Raw genomic sequence first — 25,067 nt, 5'->3', positions numbered from 1 at the left:
GCCAGGGTGGGCACCAGCTACCCCATCGTGCCTTCACTGACTGACCCAGCCAGGGCTGCTGTCAGGCTGCTGTCTCCTCCCCAAGCAGGAGACAGTCCTTAAGAAATGACACTCGGCCCCCACAGTGAAAGCAGCCTTTTGTTGGCACCTCCTTCCCATATATGGGGATTCGTTCGTCTTTTGCTGGGTTTATCAGTTGATTCTGGTGGCCTAAGTACATCCTGAAGGAGATGATAAAGCTAAGATTTTTAAGAGGCCAGTTTTGGTGCTCCTGGTGTCCCTGCAGCCCCCAGCCTGTGCCCGAGCAGACGCTGATCTAATTTCACACTCCTGGAAGTGAGGCCGAAGGCTGTGTGTACCCAGCACACATCCTGTATCTTTTCCTTGTGCCTACTCTCCCCTCCCCAGGATAAAACCTTGCAAAGTCCCTCTTCACCGCTCTGCATCGTTTACAGTTTGGAAACGTTCTTTCCGGGCCCAGGCCACGGGCGGCCCTTCCGAGCCAGCCCAGGCCCGAGGGGCCGCGCTGCCCGACCCCGCATCCCTGCCCCGCATCCCTGCCCGTGACGGCGGCCCGGCCCCGGCAGGAGGCCCCGCTCTGCCGCCGGCCCCGCCGCCGTCACGTGGCCGCCGAGTTTTCTCATCCCGCAGCGGTATGAGGAAGTCAGAGCCGCCGCCGCCGCCGCCCGCAGCCCGGGCGGGCGCAGCCTCCTCCGTCGCCTCGCCGCGGCGCGACATGTGAGTACCGCGGGCAGCCGGGCCGCCCGAGCTCTGCCCGCCCCGGCTCTGCCCGCCCGCTGCCCCCGGACGCCGGCGGGCCGGGGCGGACACCTGCGGGGTCGGGAGCAGTCGGGGGGCGGCGGTGGCCGGGGCTGGGGCGGGCCGGGCCGGCGTGTGAGCACGGGGAGGGGCGGCCGCGCTCCCGGGGGCTGCGCGGGCGGCGGCCCCGCGCCCCCGGCAGCCCCGCGGCCCTCGGACGGGCGTACGGACGGACAGGACATCTCCGCTCTCCCGGCAGGCTGGCTCTGTCCGGCACTCGCCTCCCGGCGTGAAGCCCCCGCCGGCGCCGCCGCCCCGATGGAGCAGCCCCCGGCGGCGGAGGAGTGGCAAGGGGCGACCCAGAAGAGGAAGGCCTGGGCCAAGAGCCGCGACTCCTGGCAGGCGTCGGAAGCGGAGGATTTCGCGGCAGCGGCGCTGGCCCGCGGCGAGGAGGAGGAGGAGGAGGAAGAAGAAGAGGAGGAAGAAGAAGAAGAGGAGGAGGATCCCGGCGGCCGCGAGCTGCCGCTGGCCGCTGGAGCAGGTCAGTGCCGGGGGCAGCAGCCCGAGGGCCACCGGGACCCCGCGGGGCGGCCTCGCTGTTGCTGACTGTCGGCTTCTCTCTCCCGCTCTGCCCTAAGGCTGCCACAGCGTTCCCAACGAGAAGATCGCGATATGGCTGAAGGACTGCAGGTGGGTGCTCCCGCCGGCGGGTCGCTGCGGCAGCGCAGGCGGGCAGGGAGGGAGGCGGGCACGGCCGCGCCGCGGAGCGGGCACCGGCGCTGGCACCGCCGCTCCTCCGGCCGGGTGCGCCGGGAGCCCGCGTGGCCACAGGGCAGCTGGCGCTCGGCACCGCTCCTCTCCTTGGCGTCTCATTAATGCTTCCAGCCGCCGGGGCAGGAACGCAGCAGAGCGTCAGGAAGCTGCAGTGGTTCTCACCGAGAGGCTCCAGTTTAAAGCTTCCACTGTTTCCTTGCCTGGGTTTTGGTGCAGGTTTCAAGAAACGGTGCTTCCGCGGCATGGCCTCTGTGCTTACGGGCCTTCAGGAGGGATGCCACAGTTCAGACTAACTAGATTTATCTGAGTCTCTTAATGTCTTCTGTCCTTAACTTAAGGCATGGTATATGTATTCTGCATTTCTATTACTGTTGCAAAATAATATTTGGTGTTTAGAACAGGTATTGATGGAATTACTCTTTCTTCATCCTCAGTCACATAAAAGCACAAATGCTACATCAGTAGCAGCTACTTTTGTCCTTTTTCTCTATTCAGTCCTTGGAGGCAAGAGTTGATGGGGAGAAGCTAACAATTAACTTTCCAGTAGCTGACAATGACATTTCAAGACCTCTGCTATTTGATATTTCTGGTTTCTTTCTCCTTTTAAGAGCAGCTACATGAAGGCAAGAATTTACCACTGAGATTAGTTGTGCCTTTGTGATCTTTTGATCCAGTAAGCAACTGACTGATCTTACTCTGTAACTGAAGTGTGGGTTGTTTTACAGCTACAGGATCCTCCATATAGTTTTCCTTAGATCTTTACAGGCTGTGCCTTGGATAGGGTGTTGGCAGTTACAGGCTTGAAACCATACTAATCCCTGAAATATAATGTTCAGATCTGACCTACCATTCCTCCAAAATGCTAGAATTGGAGAAGATTTTTCTGACTTTACCTCAGATCTGGTGTCCTGCTGGTCTACTAAAAGGTTTTCTTAAAATTAGTATTACGAATTCAGTGCTTTATTCGAAGTATTTTTTGAGTGGAGAGGGCAAAAAATGTAAGGACTGAAGGGGAAAGAGGCCATTGGGGGTGATATTCTTCCTGATGCTGCAATGCCACTATGTCTAAATTGCAGGATTTCTGTCTAGAACCTTCCCTGGCCCTGTAGTCCTTAACATTTCCATACAGAATTTGAGGAATAGCACAAAGCTAAACTGACAACATGAACATCTAGTAAATGGCCTAAAATCCTGAGTACTAACACAAAGCTTGCAGTTTCATACCCATGCTTTGGTAACTATCTGTTGTTAAAACTGGCACCACACATTTCTGTGGAATGTGTTTGCATCTCTGGCTGTTGATTCCCAAAATAAGGGAATCTTGTTTTACAAATAACAAATGAAGCCCAAGTTAACTTTTTTTTTTGCTAATTCAGAAACACAAATTTAGGTAATTCTTGTTTGTGAAACCTGTTGCTCTCCTTGCACAGTAGCCTTTTAAAGTACAGTTGTTTACTATTGTAAGTATTTTCAGAGGACTCTTTTGTTCTGCTCAGAAGGACTTTTAAAGCCAGATTTCCTACACAATGCTATTCAGGCAGGAGTTAGCCTCTCTTCTGTAGCGTGCAGGGTGCCAGCACCTGTGGTTCATGGCTGGAAGATGCAATCCCAGCTGCCTGTGAAGGGCTGCACAGTTCCTTGTGTTTTAACTGCAGAATTGTTTAATTTTTTGTGCCTAATGTACATGCAAGCAGTTGCTAGCATGTGCAGTAAAGTGATAATTCAATTTGCAGTGTTATAAGTGATTGTATGTATCGAAACCTGGATGACAATATACATAGGAAAAGAGCACAGCATTAACAGAGGACAACAGAACAGCCCTGCAGATACTACAGTGTTTTATTTAAAAATAACGATTGTGAAATTTACAATTCATAAGTTGTTCTCCCTGAAATTTCTTGCTTGTTTAATAACACTGGTTTTGCTGTCAAGCTTTGGTTGCTAAAAAGTGTGAGCATACGCAAACGGAGCTGCTATTTCTGGTTCATGGCACAACCTTATTCTTACAAGTTAGCTCCATACAAGTTACCATGTAGCTATTACTACGAATGAAGATTCAGTAGCTAAGTGCAATATTTTTTCTGTTACATGTTTTCTAAAAGTAGTCCTTCACATTTTCTGAGTTTCAGTATGTGTTTATGAAACCAGAAGAAAAATGGCACTTCTAAAATCTAATTTTCTGGTTTGAGTTGGCAGCAGCACAAAAAACCTTAATATCAACCCACTGCATAAATAGATCTTCTTATAAGTTTTATTCCTTTGTTTGTTTCTAAAGGCATCAATAGTGTTCTAATATGGATAAAAAGAATTACTAGTTGTCCTTTGATACTTATGTTAGTGGTTGGGGCTTTTATTGCTTGGCATCTCTGTTTCACATCTGCTTTAGAGGAGATGAGGGTTCCTAATTGCCCATGTTATTTACGTTGATAGATCCACTTTTTGTTGTTTTGGGATTTTTGTAAAGAAATAACTAGCAGCAAACCCCAAAAGCAAAAAAGCAAACATTTATCATACTGTGATTAGAATTATGGAGGCATAAAAAATGTCAGATGTTACTCAAAGTCTCTGGCTCATTCACATTTTGGGAATCACATGCCTTTGAAAAAGGCCTCTTTTTCTCTCTCCCCGGTACTTTGAAAAGGCACCTTGAAGTAATAACAAAGCTCATAAAAGTTAAAACACAAGTGTTGGTATTATACTGATAGATGAAAAGAAATTTTTGTCAACTATTAGGATGACGTGTATTATTTTGATTGAATATATTTAAACTCTGCCAGTAACACAGGGGATGTGGGAGGTATCTAGGAGCCATCTCCTGTAGATATGCAGGAAGTGAGTTCTTGAAATACCTCAGAAAGAAGAGATTTTTTGCTTCAAGTTTAAAATAAACATGGCTTCTGCCCAGATAAGGTTTTAAAAGCTGTGATTTAAACACTTCCACAGCACAGTGCAAAACCCTTGTCTTGTTCTGAGAGACCTGACCTGACCACAACTGGGAGCTGAACAAAGTTCAGATGGGATGAGAGGAAGCCTTGAGGCTGTGTGAGGCAGGCAGACCCCATCCTGAGGGCACAGCAAGGGGAAGGGTCCCGCAGCCCTGACATTCCCAGGTGCACAGAGCTGCTCTGAGACAGAGCGTGGGCCTTGCTGGTGGAAAACCGCCTGGTGCAGACAGGCAGAGCTGTCGTGCTGTTTTCCAAAAGGATTTTTGTGTGGTACTTCTCCATTGTTTAAACTCATGTTTTGCCTAGTTCTTAAGAGCAAGTGTTTCAAAGGCAGGGGTGTATGGCAGCTGTGTGCAGCTGTGCAGGTAGGGCAGCAAGGGGTGGTTGAAAGGATGCTTTTCTGGTAGCTGCTAATGTGCTGTAGTGGTGACAGACTTCATTTCAAAAGGAAAATGCCAGCTTTGATGGATGCTTTTACTGCTCTCTGCCAGCCACTGCATGCAGCACTGACCTTGGCTGTCAGAGTCAATGCCAGCAAGTTTCTACATTGAAAACATAGAGGCATGGGAGTCACCAGGGAAGGAGAGGGAGAAGATTGGGAGTGCACCCATCAGGGCCAGGGAGTAAACATCCAGCATAGTTATTACCTCAGAACATAAGGCTTCTTGTAACTTGACAGGTTTAGACAATATAGCCTAAGTTTTTTCAGACTCTGACTGGACAGACATCCAGAAATGCTGGAGATCTGATCCTCAGCAGAGTGTGTCCTGTCACCTGGAATGTGCTTATGCACTGGATGCTCTGGCTGTTTGCCTTGGAGTCCCACCACAGTGGGGCTTTGCTTTGCTTTGCAGAAGGCATGTTGAAGTGAGCTTGCCCTGTATCAGCAGGCTGCATCTGGAGAGAGTGAGCTCTTTTCAGAGGGGAAAGAAAAATAAAGTTGTGAAGTGTAAGGTCTGTTAGAAAGCAGATGCAAACTTTCCTTCCTTAATTTGGCTATGGCACCAAAATAAATACTGTATCAGAGCGCTGTTTACTTTCAGATCTTCGGGCAGGTTTATGTGTTTGTCTAATTAAAAATCCAAATGAAACATACATAATGTAGGTGGATAAATCATCTGCTTTTCCCTTCTTTATGAGTATTGTGTTTCTGAATTTGTTTTGAGCATTGAAAGTTAATGCTGTGCTACTTAGAAGTGACAAGGCTTTGGTTAAACATGACTGAGAGACAAGATGTGGAAACATCTAGCCAGTGTCAACAAATACAGTGTGAACTCAGAGTGGGATTGGACCTGTCACTTGTGAGGCTTCTGCTGCTCCTTTGAGGCACCATGAGATTCAGCAGATCCCCTGCCCTTCAGGCAGCAGCTATGGGAGGGATCATCCAAAAAAAACCTAGTGTGAACAGCCTGTAAGGCATCAGAACTGGCAAGTGACAGCTAACATAGCTGTCAAGATTTTTTATCTTGATTCTTCCCAATCATCAAATACAGCTTTTCACCCCTCTCTCCAAAAAGTTTTAAATGTGTAGAAAAATGGCAACAGTTTTTGCTGCTTAAATGAGATTGAATTAATCCATTCAAAAATTCATGCTTGTTTTTTCTGGGTGTTTTGCTGAGAAGCCCATGATTTTCCTCATCAGGGGCTGCTGCTCCTGAAGGTGTTTGAGTTTTGCAGTTAGGCAGTTATTATGTTTTGTTGTTTTTCTCTGCAAGGTGTATTTATTTAGAGGGCTGGGGGTTGTTTAGGAAGTTATTGCCAGTCGTCAGATGTTTGTGCTTTCTGGGGGCGGAGGGAGGGAAGGAGGGAGGGAGGGACAACTGCTGCTATCACAAGCTTGTTACATGCTGTAAGGAAGGACATGAAGCAGCAAGTTTTTAAGCAGTGTTAATCTCTTCTGTGGTTTCAGAACGCCTCTGGGAGCCTCCCTGGATGAGCAAAGCAATCCTCTGTTGAAGGGTAAGGAAGGGCTTTACCTACTGAAATCTCTTTTACTGGAAACTGTTTTCAAGGACATTCATGTGAGACTTGGTGTCTTTAGTACTAAACCAAAGCCAGGTCAGTATTGCAGAGTTATTCTCACAGCAGAGCAATTGTGCCTGAGAACTGGAGAAGGGGGAAAAGAACCTGAATAAGTCTTTCTGGAGATCTTAGTAAGCTCTAAAAAAACTCCCAGATGTGCAAAACAGGGAGGTGATTTTGTCTCCAAACTGGTGAGCATTAAGCAGTCTCTGCCTCTAATAACTGTGGTTGCCACACCTGAAAATTTTACTATCCGAGCAGGTCTGAATACTAAAGTTCAAAGTACAGTGGGAATGGGCAGGTAGTGACAGTGAAGAAGAATTACTTCTTGTGCCTGGAGTCTTCACTTCAGCTCCTAGTCTGGTACAGGAAGGTGAGAGGGGAATGCCCCAGCTGGACTCAGACTCTGGATTCTCCTGGTAAGATGTCTGGAGAACAGATAATGCAGCAGCCAAAGGCACAGATGGGCTGAGTGGTACCTCCAGGTTCCCACTTGAAGTTAATTTGCTCACACATTGACTTGGAAGTGTTTCTGAGTGCAAAACCAAAGCAGTGTCATAGTTGTCTCCTTTCAAAATAATTTTGCTATGTTCCGAAATGTGACTTCTTGCTTCTTAATGCATTTTAACTGCATGAGTAATGCAGGGTTTGTAAATAAAGTCGAGTTATTTCTTGTATCAAATGAAGTGTCTTGCTAATATCTTTAGATAAGCAGCTGGAAGGAAAACATTGGAGCATTGTAGTTGTTGAAGTGTTAACTGTATGTTTTCAGGCATGCTGGTGAGAAATGGAGGAAGTTTTGAAGATGACTTATCCCTGGGAGCCGAAGGTGGGTGTGGCAGATTATGACTCTTTTTCTAGCAAAGAAAATTATACTCAGTCATCTGATTTTTATTTTGAAGGACAGCATTGGCTAAAAAAGCAGGATGAAGCACACAAAAAATGCAGGAAGATTCACTTTTTGAAGTTATTTAGACTATTGCTAGAGTTAAACACTCTGAGTCTCTGACCCAAAGGCCAGAGGCAGTCCTGAATTTGCTTCTGCCCTCTCATTTTAATACCCACAATGACAGGACAGCCTGGAGCACTTACCAAGGCTGTGAGAAAATTATTTCTCCTACTTGCTCTTCTTGTCCATGGGTTACTCTTGGCAGCCATGCATGCCCCACTTCCACTGAATCCCTTGGGAGTGGCTGTGCAAGCTTCTGAAAGGAGGAGTGAAATTCTGTCAGCCACGAGGCAAACCCATTAAGAGCCAAGTGCTTTTAAAAGTGAAAAGCACCAAAGCTGAGTAAGTATTTTGGATCAACCACAATATACACTCTTCTGTTGCTAGCTGCTTGCCTTTTCTTTCTCTTCCCTTTTTTAAGGAGAAGGAGATGTGGCTGTTCCCCATGGACTTCGTAAAAAAGGCTTCTAGCCTTGATGTTGATCATAGATCAGAGGTGTCCATAAACCAGCTAGCAAAAGCACTGTGGATTCTGTTCTAACAGAAGCATCTTGTGAAATAGCAAAAAAAAAAATTCTCACAAACCATGTCCTGGGGTTATCTGTCAGACAGAGGATATAAGACATTATCTGCTTTCAGTGTTTAGAAACAAAAAGGCACAATTCCCAGTTTAGCTTTTAATGTTTTTGAATTACAGCTTTTGCTAAGTGCCAGAACTGATGTAGTAGAAAGCCCTTTCCTTCCACGTTAGTCTTGCCAGTAGTGTCAGAGTAGTGGGACAAGGCCTGGAGGGAGGGAATATCTTTAATTTTTAAAGATTTAAGACTTCTAAGGGAAAAAAGTTTGTCTGGTAATGATCTTGATCTGATTATGATGGAAAAGCAGTAAATGAGTCTCCTATTGCAATAGATTAAATAGGATTAAATTTTCCTATTGATAATCTTTTCCACTTGTTAGATTGCCTGCAGCACAAAGATTTCATAGAAAAAGTTTCTGTGTAATGATAATCCAAGGGTCTGAGCCTATGACCAAGAACACAAGAATCAGTGGATTTTAGTACATCATGTCACTTTTTTCTTTTCAGTTTTTCTCCATATAATTTCTGAGGACTGCTGGTTTTTGTGGGTCTTTAGCATGATTTAGCTTGTTCAGATGAAAAGATCCCAGTACTAGAACTGCTGGTTGATTTTTCTGGGTAATCATGCGGATGTTTCTGCTGGTCTTTGCTTCCCATCCGAGAACAAGGGGACAACAGAGCTGCTTGGAGCAGGGCTGCGTGCCCTGCCAGACAGACAGTCCCTTTGAGGCTGGGGTGAATGGCCTGCCCTTGTGCAGCCACGACTGCCTGAGTCCAGATGCAAGGCAGAGCCCTGTGTGAATGGTACAGAGGGCATTGGGCAGGACCTGTAACCCCAGCCCGCTGCTGAGCTGGTAAAACCCATGGTTCAGCTGTTCAACTTAGTCACTGGATAATCCTTACAGATAGGCTTACCTTCCTATTATAGGCAAGAATATTGAAGAGATGTGGGATCTGTGTTTTGCATACATTTCTTTGTGATGTCTCCAAAACAAAGAAGAGAGGCTGAGAGGTTTCCATGTTTTACTCACGGTTGCTGATTTTACCCTGCTGGCACAGCTGGTCGAGATGCAGAGTTTTCCTGGCAGTGTGTGACATCACTCTTTTCATAGCTGATTCTGAGGGCTGCTATGACAGACACATGCTCCTTGCCTGTCTCCTGGGGCAAGTTGTTAGTGCTGAGTTGCCTCTTTGAGGAACTCATAATTTAAGTCCGAAGTTCAGTTCTGAAAGAATAATGCTGCCTGGAACATTCCCATATGATCCAGCTGTGGAAAGTGCTGACTTCCCTGTCAGCTTGGTGACCAGGTGTTTGGTACCTGGGAGACAGCCTCTCTCCTGAGGTTATCAACTCTGAGCCCTCTCAACTATCCCTCCTACCCTATCAATGTCTGCTGGCCCCATCAGCACTGGGGGCTTCACTGTGGTCCAGCTCAGACAGCCAGGGCCCCGCCCCACTTTGCTGATGGAAAGATGAACAAATATTCTCTGCACTTGGCTGTGGGGCCAGCTGCCTTTCTTATATTCTTTCCTTTCTCACCTGGAGCAATCTTTGCATGCCTGCTTATCCTCCTCCCCTTCCCACCCAGGAACAGTCCTGCAGCTGGTAATCATGTCTTCAGTTGCAAAGCAATAAATGGTTTATATAACAATTACCAGCTTATCGCAATTGAAATTTCAAGTAATGAGATTAATGATAGGATGTAAACGTGTGTCCATATGAGATTTAATTTTAAACAGCGCTTTAATAAACCAGATCATTTTATATTAGCCATATACTAGAAACTCTTGACAATCATTTATATGGAAGAAGTAAAATCTGGTTTATGCAGGACTGTTGCTAAACATGCTCACTGTCTGCTTCTTCATACTGGTTGTGAGAAGTGTAGTTCTGAAGAGGTCTGGATATAACTTCTTTTTCTTTCTCTACAGCTAATCAACTACGGAGTGATGCCCAAACAGAAACATGGTAAACATATTTTTTTGTGTTTGTTTACTTCAGAGGAATATTTGTACTGAAGGGCAGGGGGGAGAACGGGCAGTGGAAGTCATGGCGGCTACCACAGAGCTAAAGCTCTTCTGCTTGTGTCTGTTTACATGTGAGTGAAGAAAGTGATCCAGATAACACAGAAAGAGCCGTTAGGAGGTGCAGCAAAAAAAATTTTATGTTCTTTCAGTAGACCTGACATAGATTTTGGAGTAGCAGGAGGAAAACAGAGAAATGACAAATCTTGCAATGTAGCATGATTAACCTTCTTTGCCTCACTGATTGCTCACTGTTTCAGAAATTTCAAGGGAAAATTAGTTTTGCCTGTCACAGCACATGTGTTTTGGGAGCAGGGAAAAAAGACTTTGAGAGAGGAGAGATGATTAAAACTTCTAAATAAAATGTGCTGAAACTAAAACCCCACTGAAACTTCAGTGAATACTGCGAAGCCCCTGTGGAAAGCATCCTCTCTATTCCTTCTGAATTGGACACCATAAATAAATACACACTCTTAGGTGAATCCTCTGCCACCTTTGGTTTCTTGGTGGCTGTTTGGAGGGGGGAACATTTTGTTCCTCAGAGAGATTAACCAGAAATGTTTGAACCCAGGATACCACTTAATGCTCAGGCAGCTTCTCCAGATACAGGGAAGAAATAGTTTGGGATTGGGAAAGAGGCTGGCCAGCAGTGTGGGTTGGGGCTCCTCTTGCTTCATTTCCCTGGGAGCCTGTTCAGTTTCCTCAGCCAGCTCTGGGCAGGTGGCACCTGGGAGGAGCAGGGTACCCAGGGTGTGGAAAGGGTGGCCTTGCATGGAGAGGTGGTACTGCTGGAGGAGGCAGCAGCCCAGGGGAGGCAGGAAAAGGCAGGGCAAGGACAGCTCACCCGAGGCTGGGCTTCCTTACTGGAGGAGGGTGGGAACAGGGAGGGTGGGGCAGCAAGGGCAGATCTGGGGTTGTTTTCTCAGCTCGCATTTGCCTTCAAAGTCGTACTGTCTATGTACATTTTTACTGAGGCAGACCAGAGTTTGCTTTTGTTTCTGTATTTCAATAAATGACATGGATAATATAAACCAGAGAACACTGAAGGGAAAAAGAGAAGTTCAGTGGTGCTGGCGGGTTAGCTCTCTGGTGAGACAGAGAATCAAGTCCCTGAACAGAAGAGGTTTATCACAGGGGTCCTCTCTGTTTGTGTTGACAGCAATGGTGTACTGGCAAAGGACAGGAGGCTGCAGTTCCATCAGAAGGGGAGAAGTATGAACTCCACCGGCTCTGGAAAAAGCAGCGCGACTGTTTCAAGGTAAAACTCTGCTTAGAAGGTCTGTTCCTCAGTTACATGGACTTGGCTTGTTTATGTGCCTTACTGCACTTAGTAGCTGAGAAAGGAATTTTCATTTGGTTGCTTGGAAAACTTCTGTTTGTCTTTTGTTGTGGTTTTTAGTAAATGCTAACAAATTGGCTTAAACATTAAAAATGCCTGAACTTTTAATGGCATTTTAAAATTTGGGCTCTGCAGAATAGGACTGATTTTAGAAATTATGGGATTGGATCTGTGATGTGTCTGGGCCAATGGCTCTCATAATGGGAATGAAAACTTTAGATGCAGAGATCTCCACAATTATTTCCAAAACTAATCTGAGCTGTAGGAGTCAGAAGTTCAATAAACCAAAGTGGTTACTGGGCTGAGTTAGCAGTTTGATAGAAGGGACTGGATCTTAAAAGGAGACATGTAGATGGTTAACATCTTTCATTTGTCTAGTGTTTCTGAATTACTGGAGCTTTATGAGGAAGATCCTGAAGAAGTGCTCTATAACCTTGGGTTTGGGAGAGATGAACCAGATATTGCTTCAAAAATTCCAGCGAGATTTTTTAATTCATCGTCGTTTGCCAGAGGGATAGATATCAAAGTGTTTTTGAATGCCCAAATACAGCGCATGGAAGTGGAAAATCCAAGTTTTGCTTTAACAAGTAAGTATGTTTTTGAAGCACAGTTTATTTATGAGTTTATTAACTATGTAAACAACCCCAAAAGAGGTGTGTATCTAATATTCTGGCAAAACTCTGTTACAGCCTAAAGGCCAACATTCCATTCAGAATTCATAATAAAACTCTTGCTTAGTCTTCAGTAGGCAAGAGGTGACCACCAGGGTGGTACTCCTTGGGGTGAGTGGAAGGATTTTAGTGAGGGAGGGAAATAAAAGGCATCCTCTAAGGTATGCTGCCTTCTGGTTTGTATCATTCTCATCTTCTGATGCAGCTCTAGAGCACTGAAACAAATAACAATATCCTTCTGTTTCTAGTGTTCTTCAGTCACTGGGTGGGATTTTTTTCCTGGGTGGCAGTGACCTATTTTTGTCATTGTTGAAATCTGGGGCAGTATTTCTATGGACTTGGACAAGAGCTTTGTTGGATCAGTAATGAGCGCTGCTGAAATGAGGGCATAGCTGTCCTTTTGTAGTTGTAGCTGGAGAAAGAAATGTGAGTAACACTTCCTTTCTAGCATTTTGTAAATAAACTTGTGTCACACACACTTGCTACTGATTTAATTTGGGAGAACTTTGCGTGCTGTTCTTGTGCATTTAGTAGAGATTCCTTTTTTCCATAGTAGGGTATGACTTTCATCTTACAGGTCTAGGAAGTGTTCATTCAGCCATAGAGGCACCTGATAAAAGTAGGAGTAGGTTTATGGGGATGGGCAGAGATTATGATCAAAATTCCCTCTTTAGATATGCCTTGTGTTTCATTCCTGTGCAGGTCGTTTTCGTCAGATTGAAGTGCTTACTACTGTGGCCAATGCTTTTTCTTCTTTGTATTCTCAAGTCTCTGGGACTCCTTTGCAGAAAATTGGTAGTATGAATTCAGTGTCTTCCAGCAAAGAAGCATCCAGCCCTCCCCCTTTGAATCGCAGCAACACAGCCAGTCGCTTAATGAAGACCTTGTCAAAACTCAATCTGTGTGGCACACAGCAAGCTGATGGCAGCAGCTCCTCCAGTCCTTCGCCTGTTGAAAAAGGGAAAAGTCCAGCTGAAGTAGGGAGTGAGGAGAATGATGTAAAAAGTGAATCTAAATTGCCAAAATATCCTAAAAAGAAAGACTGTCCCTCTTTTTTGGCTCCTGTAAAGGAGGAGATAGCCGGCAGTCAGACAAAGGCTGCAAGAGCAGAGAGACCCACGCACCTCCCTGCTGTGGCTGACGGAGCACAGGAGGGTTCTGTGCCTCCAGCAGACGGGCAGGGTGGCAGGCTGGCAAGTGCCCAGGATAGACCATGCGAAGAACCTGGGCTTTTGGACTCTCCAGGCCTCAGCAGCAGCTCCAGCACCTCTGACAGCAGTGTCCTGACACAGAGACTGTGCACGGCATCGCCAGCGAGAGACCCCTGCGCTCCCCTCGCAAACCCGTCCGTCGTGAGCCTAATGCTGCAGCAGAAGGACTCCTTTGAGATGGAGGAGGTGGGTGAAGATACATGACTTTCTTTGTGCATACAGTTTACATAACTCCTGTCTGCCAGCACAGGAATGTTCCCTCCTGTGCAGTTGACAGTGTTTTCTCCAGGAATACTTGAAATTCTCTGAGTGTTGCGCTTTCTCAGCAGTTGCAGACTGCTCTAATTGATCCTCTTAATAAGGTAACTTGGTGCTGCTGCTGCTGTTGTTCCTAAGTCACTGGGAAAGTTCTCATTCTTTTTTTTAAAATCAAATTCAGGTAATTGCTATCACTGGGATAACTCCTGGGAAGGTTTCCCTATGTAAGTAAATCTAGGTTGGGCTTTGTACGCAACAAAACTTTGTGTGTTTAGTTTTTACTTTACTTAAATTGTTAAGTAGAAATCATTACTTTTGTTACCAAAAGTAAATTCCATTTATTAATTGATGTTTATTAAAGATAAATTCGTGAATAAAGCAAGAGTTTTGTTGCAGTGAAACAGAGGAGGGACTTTCATGTAACATGAGGTGCTCATCTTGTGCAACTTTTGGTTTTGATTACAATCTACTCTAAGTTGATTTATTTGTTCTCTGGAAATTAGCACATTGAAGGTCGCTGTGACATGACTTTTGGCAAGGCTTAATTGCACAGTCCGTACTAGGTGTCTTTTAACATCTTCATATATACAGATACCCATTTTCATATTGAAAATTGTCCCAAAGGAATTTTAATTCCCAGGTTCCTGTAAGTGATTTGTTTATTAGGCTAGTAAACATGCAGCCTACTGATTCAAGAATGCAATTTTTGCATAGACTTAATGCTCAAATTGTAAAAACTGTCTCAATATTCTTAAATTAGTAGATGCTTTTGTGGACACATTTCAATGTGACTGTTCAAAGTTCAGCAGTTAAGTTTTTTGTCTGTGTGAAATAGATACATAAAATGAAGGATATTGTGATTTCATTGGTGAAATGAAGAAAGCAAGTGAATAGAAAAGCCACAGAACTTTACAGTGAATGATGAAGTGATGATTTAGAAGATACTGTGTCTGGTGTCATATTGTCATGACAAGTTCTTCTAGATCATCTAATGTTGTAGCTGAAGGCACTCATTAAGCAAAAAAAAAAGGTAATCAAGCCTCTTGTGCTTCCTAGCACTTGTTTATTCCAGTGTGTCCTACCCACATATTGGTGCCCATCTACTGAACCAGAACAAAGGACTAGTCCAATTGAGAGGGGAAAAAGAAACTCAGTGTATTTTGATTTATTTCTTTTTTCTGGCTTAGTTTTCAGCCAGATAATTTTCTTGATACAGCTTGTTGTGTAGCTACAAAAATGTTTGCATTGGCACGATTGGATGGGACTGAGCAGCAATGCATTTTGCTGTATATTTCAGAGGAGAAATCCATTTTTGGTACCCTTGGGCAAAACTGAAACAATTAATGTATTTTATATACATGTATATACATGTGTTTATATTAAAAAGAGGTGTGGAATTTTCCTTCAGAGTAAGCTGGCTGGAAAGGCTCGCTGAATTCTGCTCAAGTGTGATGTGTTTGCAGAGTTTTGGTTGCACACTTTGTGCAGTGATGCCAGGCATAAACACAGCTGTTTTAGCAAGACAGCATATGATGTGGGATGGGATTTTGGTGGATTTTTTGTTTATGCAATATAGTATATACTTATCAACTGGCTACAGATCCCTGGGAGGGATGGATTCAGTTTTGCTGAAGACATTTTAGAACAATTCCTGGCAGTGGGATTTTATTTTTGTGCATCTCTAAGCAGAGTGTAATGAACAATAAACTGTCTTAGAAACAGTGACAGTAACTCCTCCCCCTGTTTTCCTAGCTTGGCATGGAGTGCATTCTTATGCATAAGAAAGATGACAGATATATCAAGGAAGTTCTTTCCAAGGCTTACAAATGCCTTGGAGGTTTGCGTGCCCTTCGGAAGTCTGTGGCTGTGAAGATAGCTAGTGTGGGAGTGAGTCAGGACAGGATTTCCCCCAAACACCCACTCCTGAGGTGGCCAATGACAGTGCTGAAGGTCACTTCCCAGCATGAATATTGGCTGGAGGGATGGAGAAGGAGCTTCTGTGTGCTTGAGGAGCTGCACCGTGCTGCGGACACGGTTGGAATGGAATGCTGTCTCCCAGCCAAGGACAGGAGGTGGATGGTATTTAAATGAGAAGAACCTTAGCTTTTGGAAGGCTGCAAATTTAGCCATCAGAAACTGGGAGGTTTGAGAGAATCAAGACACCTTCCTGGAAGGCCAGTTTTATTAAAGTGTCTGTAAGATTACTTGTTGTTCTTTGTTAAAATAAAAATTCCAAGCTAGTTTTTTCCTAATCTTAAATGGTGAGCCCCTTCTAGACTCCCCTGCACTTGGATGAAATAAGGATTTACCCCTTTGTTACAGCCTTCATCTCCTAAAAGAACAGAAGCCACAAGGTTTATTGTGTAAAAGTAAGGTTTATTGTGTTAAAGTAACTAAATATAAATATGGTTGCTATACACATGAGATCAATGCAAATATAACCTCTTCTTTAGCCAAATACGAATTTTGGCTTATCAACATCAGTATCTTGATTTTTACATTTTTAAGTTGATAAAAAATTGAGATGAATTCATTGTGTTATAGTTTTGAAACTGGGCTGGCAGCCCATTAGAGGGAAGGGTTGGGGAGAGCTGGACAGGGGGGTTGTGCATGTAGACTTGCGTGTGATCCATTAGGATTTTTTCTGGTTCACATGCAAAAAGAGAGAACATATTCTAGGTTTTGAACCAAACAAAGACCTCCCTGTTGAGATTTTAGGCATATTGTTTTCATTGTTTGAACATTTGCCTGAGAACTGCTTTCTTAATAAGACTGTGTTTCACAAAGTTACTGAGTGAAAGGATTCATTTTTATGTAGTTTTACATTTTCCAGTTGAAATGTGCATGGATCTGAATACATTATCTTCCTTTTCTGTGCTGGAAGACATAGCAATTATTTCCATGAGTAGTGGCATGGTGAAGTCTGGAGTAGGTTCTGGCTGGGTCTGGGTCCTTCTGCTGGAGGTTTGGTGGCTTGTAGGAAATAGTTGGTAAGGCAGCAGATGACAGTCCATGAGTGCTGACCTCCTCATACATTTTTCTACATCTATTGTACTTGTTCTTTAAATTCAAATGAAGGGCCAAGAGTTCTGACTGGAAAAAGACAGTAGCGTAAAGGTGGTCAGAGGTGTTTTCACACAGTAATTTTAGTGTTTTTTCAAAGAGGAACTGAGAGCTCTGTGTTGTCACAGGATGTGATTTCCAGGTCTTTTGCGTGCAGAGGGTAGCCAGAGGGGAGGTCTGTGCTCTGTGTGGGAGGTGCTGCCCAAGGATCACTGTTCTCCTCCAGGGACATTGCTGAATGCCTGGTGAAAGTTGGTTCAAGGAGATCACAGTTTGCTCCTTCCACCAGTATAGGTTGTTCAATTGGAGGAAAAAGCTACCAAAACCTCCTCCTGCATGTGCAGTGTGTATAGCTTAGGCATTCCTAAGCACAGGGATATATTCCAGTTGGCCTGACAAAATATTCATCTCCTCTTCCTGATAGATCCAGAGTACAGAGGGGGATCTACCTCACGTTTCAGCTACACATCAGCTAGCAGTGACCAAGTCAAGGAAAGGTGAGTAGACTGCAGCTTCTGTGAGGACATCAGACTGCTGAGTGTCCTTCCATCTCTGAAAGGCTGATTCAGATATTTTAAGCTTCTAAAGTTTCTTTTCTCTCTAGAAATAAAAAGGATTTGGGTTTCTTTTTTAGCTAAATCACAGAACATTACTACAAAGTGGCAACCAAATTACAGGCAAGACAACAGCCCTATAACCTCACTGGCTGTTTTCACTCTTGTGTAATTGATGGTAGTTCAGATGGCCTGAAATGTTAATTCAGATTGTGTGGGATTTTTTTTTTCCTTAGTAGATCCTGTAATTTAAGATACCCATTTAAACTGAAATTACATTGTTTTAAACCTAAATTGCGTGATACATGCAGCTTTTTCCTATGCACTACTGCTCTGTCTGCAGGCTGCCTGCACAGAAAACTAGTGTCTCTACACCCACGTGGAAACTGTAGTCCCTCACATGGAGAAAGCTGTGCACTGGCTGTTGTGGTTCACTTAGTTTGTGCTTTCATCTCAATTTCTTATTTATGTGTTTTATGGCTTGGACGGGGATAAAGCTGATTTTTACGTTTATTTTGTGATTGTTACTTTGCCCAGTGTGGGCAAGTGAAGGTCATTCTCTAGCTGATACATTTAATTAAAGAGGAACTGGAGCTTGTTGCACTTAGGGAGGTGCTTAGATGCGTGCAATTTTTTGGTGAAACATGAATAGCATCTCCAGATACTTAAGAGAGGCAGAAAAACCTCTCTAAAGAAACACAGATAATCTTATTTGCATTTGCACAAATGAATTGACAGTTGTGTGACCTGTCAGCTGAATTGCATGAACATGGTTGAGAGTGCCCTGGACTAAGTGTGGGAGAGTAGTGCCTGGTTAGTGGTGATAGCTTGTGCTACTTGTTCATCAGTGTTCTGCACAACACAGCCTGGTGCTCACTAAGCTTCCTCTGGTACAAACATAGGCCACTAAGAATTGCCAGAAACTGAATCTCTGACTGTTCCTAGTACTTCCTCCTTACATGCTTCCTCTTTCCTCCACCTGCTTTACATGACTACATGAAAAGAGGTGCAGTCTTTATAGGGCAGGGCTCTCCTGTTTGCCAGCCTCTCCAGCTTCAGGGAGAGCTTTTCAGAGAAAACCAAGTTAAGGAACCAGGAGCTGCAGTCAGGGAGGAGACAAAATAATTTTTTTCATCTTTTCTCCTCCCAGTAGTTATTTTACGCTCTTCTTCCACCACACAAGAAAGAAAAGTGAGATGGTCATGTGTGTACTTGCTGAAAGCTACCAACAGTTCTAGCAGTGGGACTTCAGTCTGACTGAAGTAGGCCAGGTCATGTTTCCCAGGCACTATGTCTCTCCTATTTCTGAATACACTTCACACAGATTAGTGGTGACACTTTATTAACAGGCAGGCATTACCTAGAGTTTTCTATGACTTATCTGACAAGGATATCAATACCTGAGCATTCGCTAGAAGTTAGTCTGAGACAAGCATTTTATTTCACCTGGGAGACACAAAAAATGTAGGACTTTGTTCTGTGTGGATTTCAGTCAAGTTGCCAAGAGGGCGAACATTGATGGAGAACTAACCCAAAATGCAGAAAAACTGTAGCCGACTTTTCTTTTTGCAAGTTGTCCAGCATGAGACAACATGGAGGCCTTTCAGCCTGCTTTCTCAGAGGGGGGATGTTCACCAAGTTAGAAGGCATACAAAGTTAGTGGTCACTTACTAAACATTCTGGCCATTGTCTGAATGTGAAATTCCACTCCCGCTAGCAATCTCATGAGGTGGGATCAGCATGGAATTCAACCACAGGTCCTCTGTTGCAGTGTGATTTCAGTTGACAATCCTTATACAAACCCACCTTTTCCAGTGGCTTTTTCTCTGTGGTGCATAAGCACACATAAGGATTTGTTCCAGATGAATACTTCCCTGAAGGAATACTTCTGTACCTCTTTTTCTATGTGGTGGTATTTCTTTGTCAGTTAGTAGGGTTGGTGTTCTTTGGTACAGGTTATTAGAAACCTTACAGTGTCATTTTACATCTGCACAGAGGGCTGTGGATGCTTTCTCTGAAATTTACAGCGGTTTGTAAGGCATATTAAGAGGGCTTTTAATAAGAAGTGAACTATTCAAATAAAAAGATATTCTCTTTTCTTACTGAAATAGTCTGGCTGACTGTTGACTATTATGGTTGAACAACACAGTCTACTGCTGTTTAGACTCCTAACTAAAGCATGTGTCTTATCTCAGTTGTTTTAGGAACACAAGAATGAAAAGCTTCAGCTAGTTTGCAAACACACAGCACTGCTGAATGTCCACTATAAAAAAAGCGTATTGCAAAGTTATCTGGTAGAAAGGTTTGTTAGTGCAAAAACAAAATTCTTATTGACATATCATACAGCAGCACCTTCAATTCCAAAAAAAAATGCCCCAAAAGAAAGACAAATGCAGGTACAATGCCTAGAGGAGGAGAAAGTATTCTCAGGACACCGCAAATCATGAATCTCTGGTTGTTGGCATCAACATAGCTCTGTGAAATTTTGAGTAGCCACAGACCTGTTTCTTTTAAGGCATTAAGGTTATTGGTTTTGCAAGTTTAATCCTTGAAAGGGAAGAAAGCATATCATCAGCACTTCCTGTCCTTAATAAATTATTGTATTTATAGCTCTCTGTGGGTGCAGCTCCACAGGAGATTGGAGATGGGGGAGTGAGAAGAAAACATCTGGAACACATTTAGTATTTGTGGGAGTCTGTGCTTATCTGTCCAGATGCAAGGAAATCCCCAGGGACTCAGAGTTTTTGCAACAGGGCTCCTATTGGGCTGGTTTTGTTAGTGCTGGGGTGCATGGTGTGATCAGTATGTAAAGAAGGGACAATTGATATTTAATCCTATAACAAAATACCTCACAGTTAAATTGGGAATGTTAATTTAATTATTATCTTATAAAATACAAAGTGCATTTGAACTTTTCCAATAGTGCAGGTACAAGAAAAAAATGTTAAAACTTCATGAACAGTTTCCACATATTTCTTCTCCTCTTCTGTGTGAGCAGTTGAGTGACACAGAAGAGGTGAGACTGACACTGGTAGCTCATTATGATGTTGCAATAGATGAACTAATCATTTCCCTGACAGGGATGCTGTGCTGAATCTGCCCTCATGTTTTGTAAACCACAGACTTGTTTCTTCATCATGTGTTCTTTGTTTAGAACTTTTTCTGTTTATTTAGATTATTTATGAATACACAATTTTCTTAACATATATTCAGTGCCCAAATACACTTTGATTTTTTTTAATATATAGTTTAAAACAGCAATCCAATAAGCCATTTTATTTGTGCTCTGTTAAACTGGGATGGGAGTTTGATTGTTCCTGGTGGTTTTGTTTGTTGTAGCTGGTTCCTTCTTCCACACTTTCGTTATTATCCTGCCACTGGCCTCCACCCAGTAGTTCAGAAGATTTCCTGTGTGTAGTGTTGACAGTAGCTTTGAGTGGCAGAGTCAGTGTTGTGCAGTGGTACCTTTTTGCAGAAGGTATATTTGCCTTCCTGGGGTTGCGCAGGGCAAGGGATGATCCCAGCCTATAAAACCAACCTTTAGTGCTGAGTTTTCTGCATTCAAGGTGAAGAGAGGGGACCCATATCTCACTGCAAACTCCTTGTCCTAAGATTCTCCTTTGCCAGGAGGACCTTTAGTCAAGAGCCAGATGTAACTCTGTGGCTTTTTTTGAAGTGTGTTCCTATTTTCCCCTTGTTTGCTTGAATCTGAGAGATATCCAGGTGCTGTAGAGCAGGCTACATAGCTGGATCAGTCTTGTCAAGAGGATGGATATCATTATGTATCTATATCCCAGTGTACTAGTATTTCCAGTCTTTACAGTGCCAAACCTTGTCATTTCACTACTGATTCAGTAGAGATTCCAGCTCTTTATAATTTTTTACTGCATTTACATCATAGGGATGTTGTGGAGAGCCCTAAGAACTTGCAAAGGACCAGGGTAAGGTGTGGTAGCAGATGACTACTCAGAAAACGTATTTTCTGATTTGCTTTAGAGCATTAAAAAATCCTAGCAGCTCTGTAGCACTGAAAGCAAGGGATACCTGTAGAAAGGACTAGGTCTCCTTAGGTTGAACCAAGGCAGTTTGAATCTGTTCATACTGTGCCAGTCACTTGCCGTAAATGAGGCCAGTGTGAATGACTGCTCTAGGCTGATCCTTTGCCTGGTGGTTTCTGTCCTGTGAGACTGTCAAAGCATGTCCATAAATAACCAGTGCTATGGAAGATTATCTGAAAGACTCATTTTAACTTCAGTACTGTGTCTCTGAGAAGCCCAAGAATTGATTTCTGAAAACATATAGATGTAATTTTCCTTTCTATAGCTGAAAAGGAAATACTGACTGAGAAGGAAGCAGAAGGGCAGGTCAGTGTTCTATTGAACAGTAATGAAGTTCATGCACATGCACTGGTGAATTGCTTTATCTGAACTAATTGGGATCTCTTCCCTAAGAGAGGCTAAGGCTTTTACCAGTAGTGGGTTTTTTTCTCTTCTGTTAAAATTCACCAGATAAGAAAAGAGACAGAGGAGGCTGAATGTCTGGCAACAAAATTAGATAACTATTCACCATGAAGAAGGTAACAGCTTCCCCCCAGCTTCAGCTGTAGTGGCAAGCTGATCATGGCATGCTCTTTCAGCTGTATTAAGTGAATTAGTCAGTTAATAATAAGATCCAGTTCTCAGGGAAGTAATTTCCATTGTCCTTACTGGGAGTTGGGTGGGGATGTCTGTCTTGAGGTAGAAAAGTTGTTTGTCATCGCAGGATATTGTGGCTACTATGATAACAGAGCAGCAGCACAATTTGAAAGGCACTCCCTAAAAGCTGTGTGACATCACTGATACAGAAGCTTAGTGGGCAGTTTGCCTCTACTGGTGTTCACAGGCTGTGCAGGCTCTTACTTATTTCTGTGTTAGTAAAGTGTTTATCAAAATGAATACTAAAAAAAATTAGTTGTGAATATCCAACAGTTTTCATAATGCATGCCAATGCATTGAGCTGTGAGCTGAGATTAATTATATGACTACATTTAACTGGGGCAAAATTCTGCATTGAGCCTTTGAGGAGACAGCAGCAAGCTCTTGCCTAAGGCTCCAGAGGAGAAGGTGGCCGGCCACTGTAGTTCCCATCTCCAAGATTTTATACTTCTGCTGTGCTCTAAAGGTGAGATAAGGTTGTTGCCCACCTCAGGCTGGGTAAAATGTTTCTGGTGCCATAAGGTAAACATTGCACTTGGTGAGTGCTTCCTGTGTCCAGTCAGGAAAAACATACATGCAATAGTGTGCTGCAGAGCTTGTTGAGATCTCCCTGCAAAGCTGCTTAGTGAGTGCAGTGCTTGCACCAGGGGAAATCACTCCTGGGAAGCACTTAGGGTTTTAGAGCCTCTTTAGGCTATTTTAATGCTTACCTAATGAGAGTAGAAAGGAACAAGCAGGAGGATCTTATCTCTGGTGTATAAAATGAGCACTGGGAATGTGCTTTGGCAGATTGCCCATTGATGTGTAAGGGATGTTCTGCATTTGTCTGCTAAGCCAGTGGAGGATCCTCTCCAGTAGCTGGCAGAGTCCTCCACATGGCCCTCTCTGCCCATGTGATGCTGTCCTTCTGGGTGTGTGGGGTGGTCTAGGCTGGTGAGAGACCAGTGATCTTCAGTATCTCCATGATCAGGAGAGGTGTCAAATCTGTACTTTTCAACACAAAAGCAACTCTTCCACTGCCTGTGTGTGAATTAATCCGTGATGCAGTTTTGTGAAAGGAGAACTCCAACAGGGGCAATATCTGCAGAGGTTTTTTTTTTGCCACAGCACAGGAAAGAAAAATGTAAAAAATGGTTGCTTGAAGTTTCACAAGTAGGGCTTGGGTGAGAGAGATTTTGCTTGACACAAAAAAGTTGTTTCTCTATTTTGTTCAAAGTGGAAACTGAAAGGCAATCGTATTACCCATTTCATGTTTTTTGCTGTAAAAGGAAAGTTTGCATTCAGTGAGATTGGTCTTGAAAGGCTGTGATTTGTAAAGTAATTCCAGTTGGGTTTTGGTTGTTTCAAACAGATCAGCTCTTAAGGACAGCAAGTCAGCACTCTGACAGCAGTGGCTTTGCTGAGGACTCTACAGACTGTTCTCCATTCAGTCAGCTTCAGGTAAGGTTCTCATCTTGTGGTTGAAATACTCCTGATTAGTGTGAAACAGTATTTGACTGCTACTGTGACTGTCAGTCTAGGTCTATAAAATCATAGTTTTCAGAGCTGGACCTGCCAAGTCTGTGTTCAGACTTGAAAGCCTTTTTAGTAGGTTAATCTGGGTATACTTGGGACTGGAATAAGGTCTAAATTCAGTATGTTCTGTTTGCTGTTACTGGTGTATCTTTTCTCACTGTTGATTCCTCTCAGTAGTGGGTAGAGATTAAGGTCTTGAAGGATTAAAGCTAATCTGGTGATTGTTTCATGTTTTTATCATTTTTGCCTTCCCACTGCCCGTGTACTTCTCCCCCCTGCCCCCTGCATTTTTTCTTTTTTTTCTTTTTTTTTTTAATTACCAACTGACAGAAAGTGAAAACAATTTCACACTAGCTTTACTATGAAGATAGACTAATTTTAGTTGATTTTGACCTTCCATGCTCTTTCTTGTTCTGGTTTCTTTGATCTTAGTCCCAGAAATTGCTGTGATGCTGACCTGAGAGACCTCATGTCTTAGGGAAAACTTTTGTTCCAGCCTGGTGTTTAGGTGTGTGCTCAATACATATGCTTGACTGTATTGTATCTGATATTTTGGAGAGCTGTTCTCCTGGTTCTCCTAAAACATTCACACAGTAATAGCCATGATTTGATTGGCCTGTCAATCAGCCAGTGAAAGGCCTTGAGTTGGATCCTGCTCTCAAGGCCAGCTATTCCTGAGACCTATACCACAGCCCAAATGAAAAAATGGGATTCTGGGTATCTCCAGCAATTTCATCTCTATAGCTTGTATCTGCTGACTTGTTTCTTATGCTACCATGTGTTTCTCCCTTGTGGCACACCAAGCGCTTTAAAAGCTGTTTGGCAGTTACTGGGAAGAGTTTTTTACCCTCTTCATCCATCAGTGTTGCTTTTTCATTTTGGTACTGGAATTCTGGGTTTTCCGATTTAGTAGTTCTTCAACTGAGTGCCAAAATAAAAGCCATGATAGTGTTGGTCTTTGTCTCCCTTAAACATCAGCTTAGTGCTTTTCAAGAGCAAGAAAAGGAGTAATAATGAGTAAAGGGAAAAATGATCCTGAGTTCCTGCAAAGAGCATGATCATCTGACATACTTGTTCAGCTCTCTACAGAGCTGTGAGTGCACTGAAGTTGACAGGCATGTTAGAAGGTGACTCAGAAGAGAGTTGGTCACTCCTGATTTTTATGTTGGTTACAACCTGATGAAGAGCCCACTAAAAGTATGTTGCAGCTAAGCACCCTTTCACTGGGATATTGCTGGAGTTTATCTGTGTTGGCTGTAAAGGGAAGAGATTTCTGTTTTCTGTTCTGCTGTTTTGAAAAGGTATTTTGAGGCTGCATGAGGTTTGTGCCATGGAGTTGCTAGGCTCCCCTCTACCCCCTTCAATTCTTAGTTCTGACCAAGTGCTGAGCTGAATTCAGAAAATATGGGTGAATGATGCAGCTAGGGGAAATGAGAACTTGGCAGCTGGTGAAGAGAACCAGTGAAAAAATGAAGGGGATACAGAGGAGTATATATTGTTTCTTAAAAGTATGGTAATTTAGTGCCATCTACTGTTAAATTATTGACTCTAGCACCCATAGCCTTCCTCTGAAACTCAGGAGAGAACTCAAAATTTAACCCATATTGCCTTTCATCTCTGACTTCCTTAATTAAGATTTCTGAGGGAGATTTTGATATTGAGACAGGGTATTCTGCAGAGGGGTTTTGTGTTAGCAAATAAGCCAGAATTC

At 43.5% G+C, this 25,067-nt stretch overlaps 1 protein-coding gene across 2 annotated transcripts in view; it reads left to right on the top strand.

Moving 5' to 3' along the window:
- Positions 1 to 623: 623 nt before the first annotated feature.
- Positions 624 to 25,067, top strand: part of ITPRID2 (ITPR interacting domain containing 2) — a 40,106-nt gene continuing 15,662 nt past the window's right edge. The window contains exons 1-11 of one of the 2 annotated variants that reach the window (XM_059475644.1): positions 624 to 738; positions 1,019 to 1,300; positions 1,398 to 1,449; positions 6,388 to 6,437; positions 7,273 to 7,329; positions 9,959 to 9,995; positions 11,211 to 11,309; positions 11,769 to 11,977; positions 12,764 to 13,458; positions 17,018 to 17,090; positions 23,193 to 23,281. In XM_059475644.1, the coding sequence (XP_059331627.1) occupies positions 1,078 to 1,300; positions 1,398 to 1,449; positions 6,388 to 6,437; positions 7,273 to 7,329; positions 9,959 to 9,995; positions 11,211 to 11,309; positions 11,769 to 11,977; positions 12,764 to 13,458; positions 17,018 to 17,090; positions 23,193 to 23,281 (1,584 nt within the window). In that variant the 5' untranslated portion in view covers positions 624 to 738; positions 1,019 to 1,077. Of the gene's footprint in view, positions 739 to 1,018; positions 1,301 to 1,397; positions 1,450 to 6,387; positions 6,438 to 7,272; positions 7,330 to 9,958; positions 9,996 to 11,210; positions 11,310 to 11,768; positions 11,978 to 12,763; positions 13,459 to 17,017; positions 17,091 to 23,192; positions 23,282 to 25,067 lie in introns of those variants that run through there. The other variant, XM_059475645.1, reaches the window with a different exon arrangement.

The sequence above is a fragment of the Ammospiza nelsoni genome, chromosome 7, assembly GCF_027579445.1.
Source record: "Ammospiza nelsoni isolate bAmmNel1 chromosome 7, bAmmNel1.pri, whole genome shotgun sequence".
Classification (NCBI taxonomy): Eukaryota; Metazoa; Chordata; class Aves; order Passeriformes; family Passerellidae; genus Ammospiza; species Ammospiza nelsoni.
Note: the sequence above shows the minus strand (reverse complement) of the source record. Positions and strands in the feature narration are given on the sequence as shown.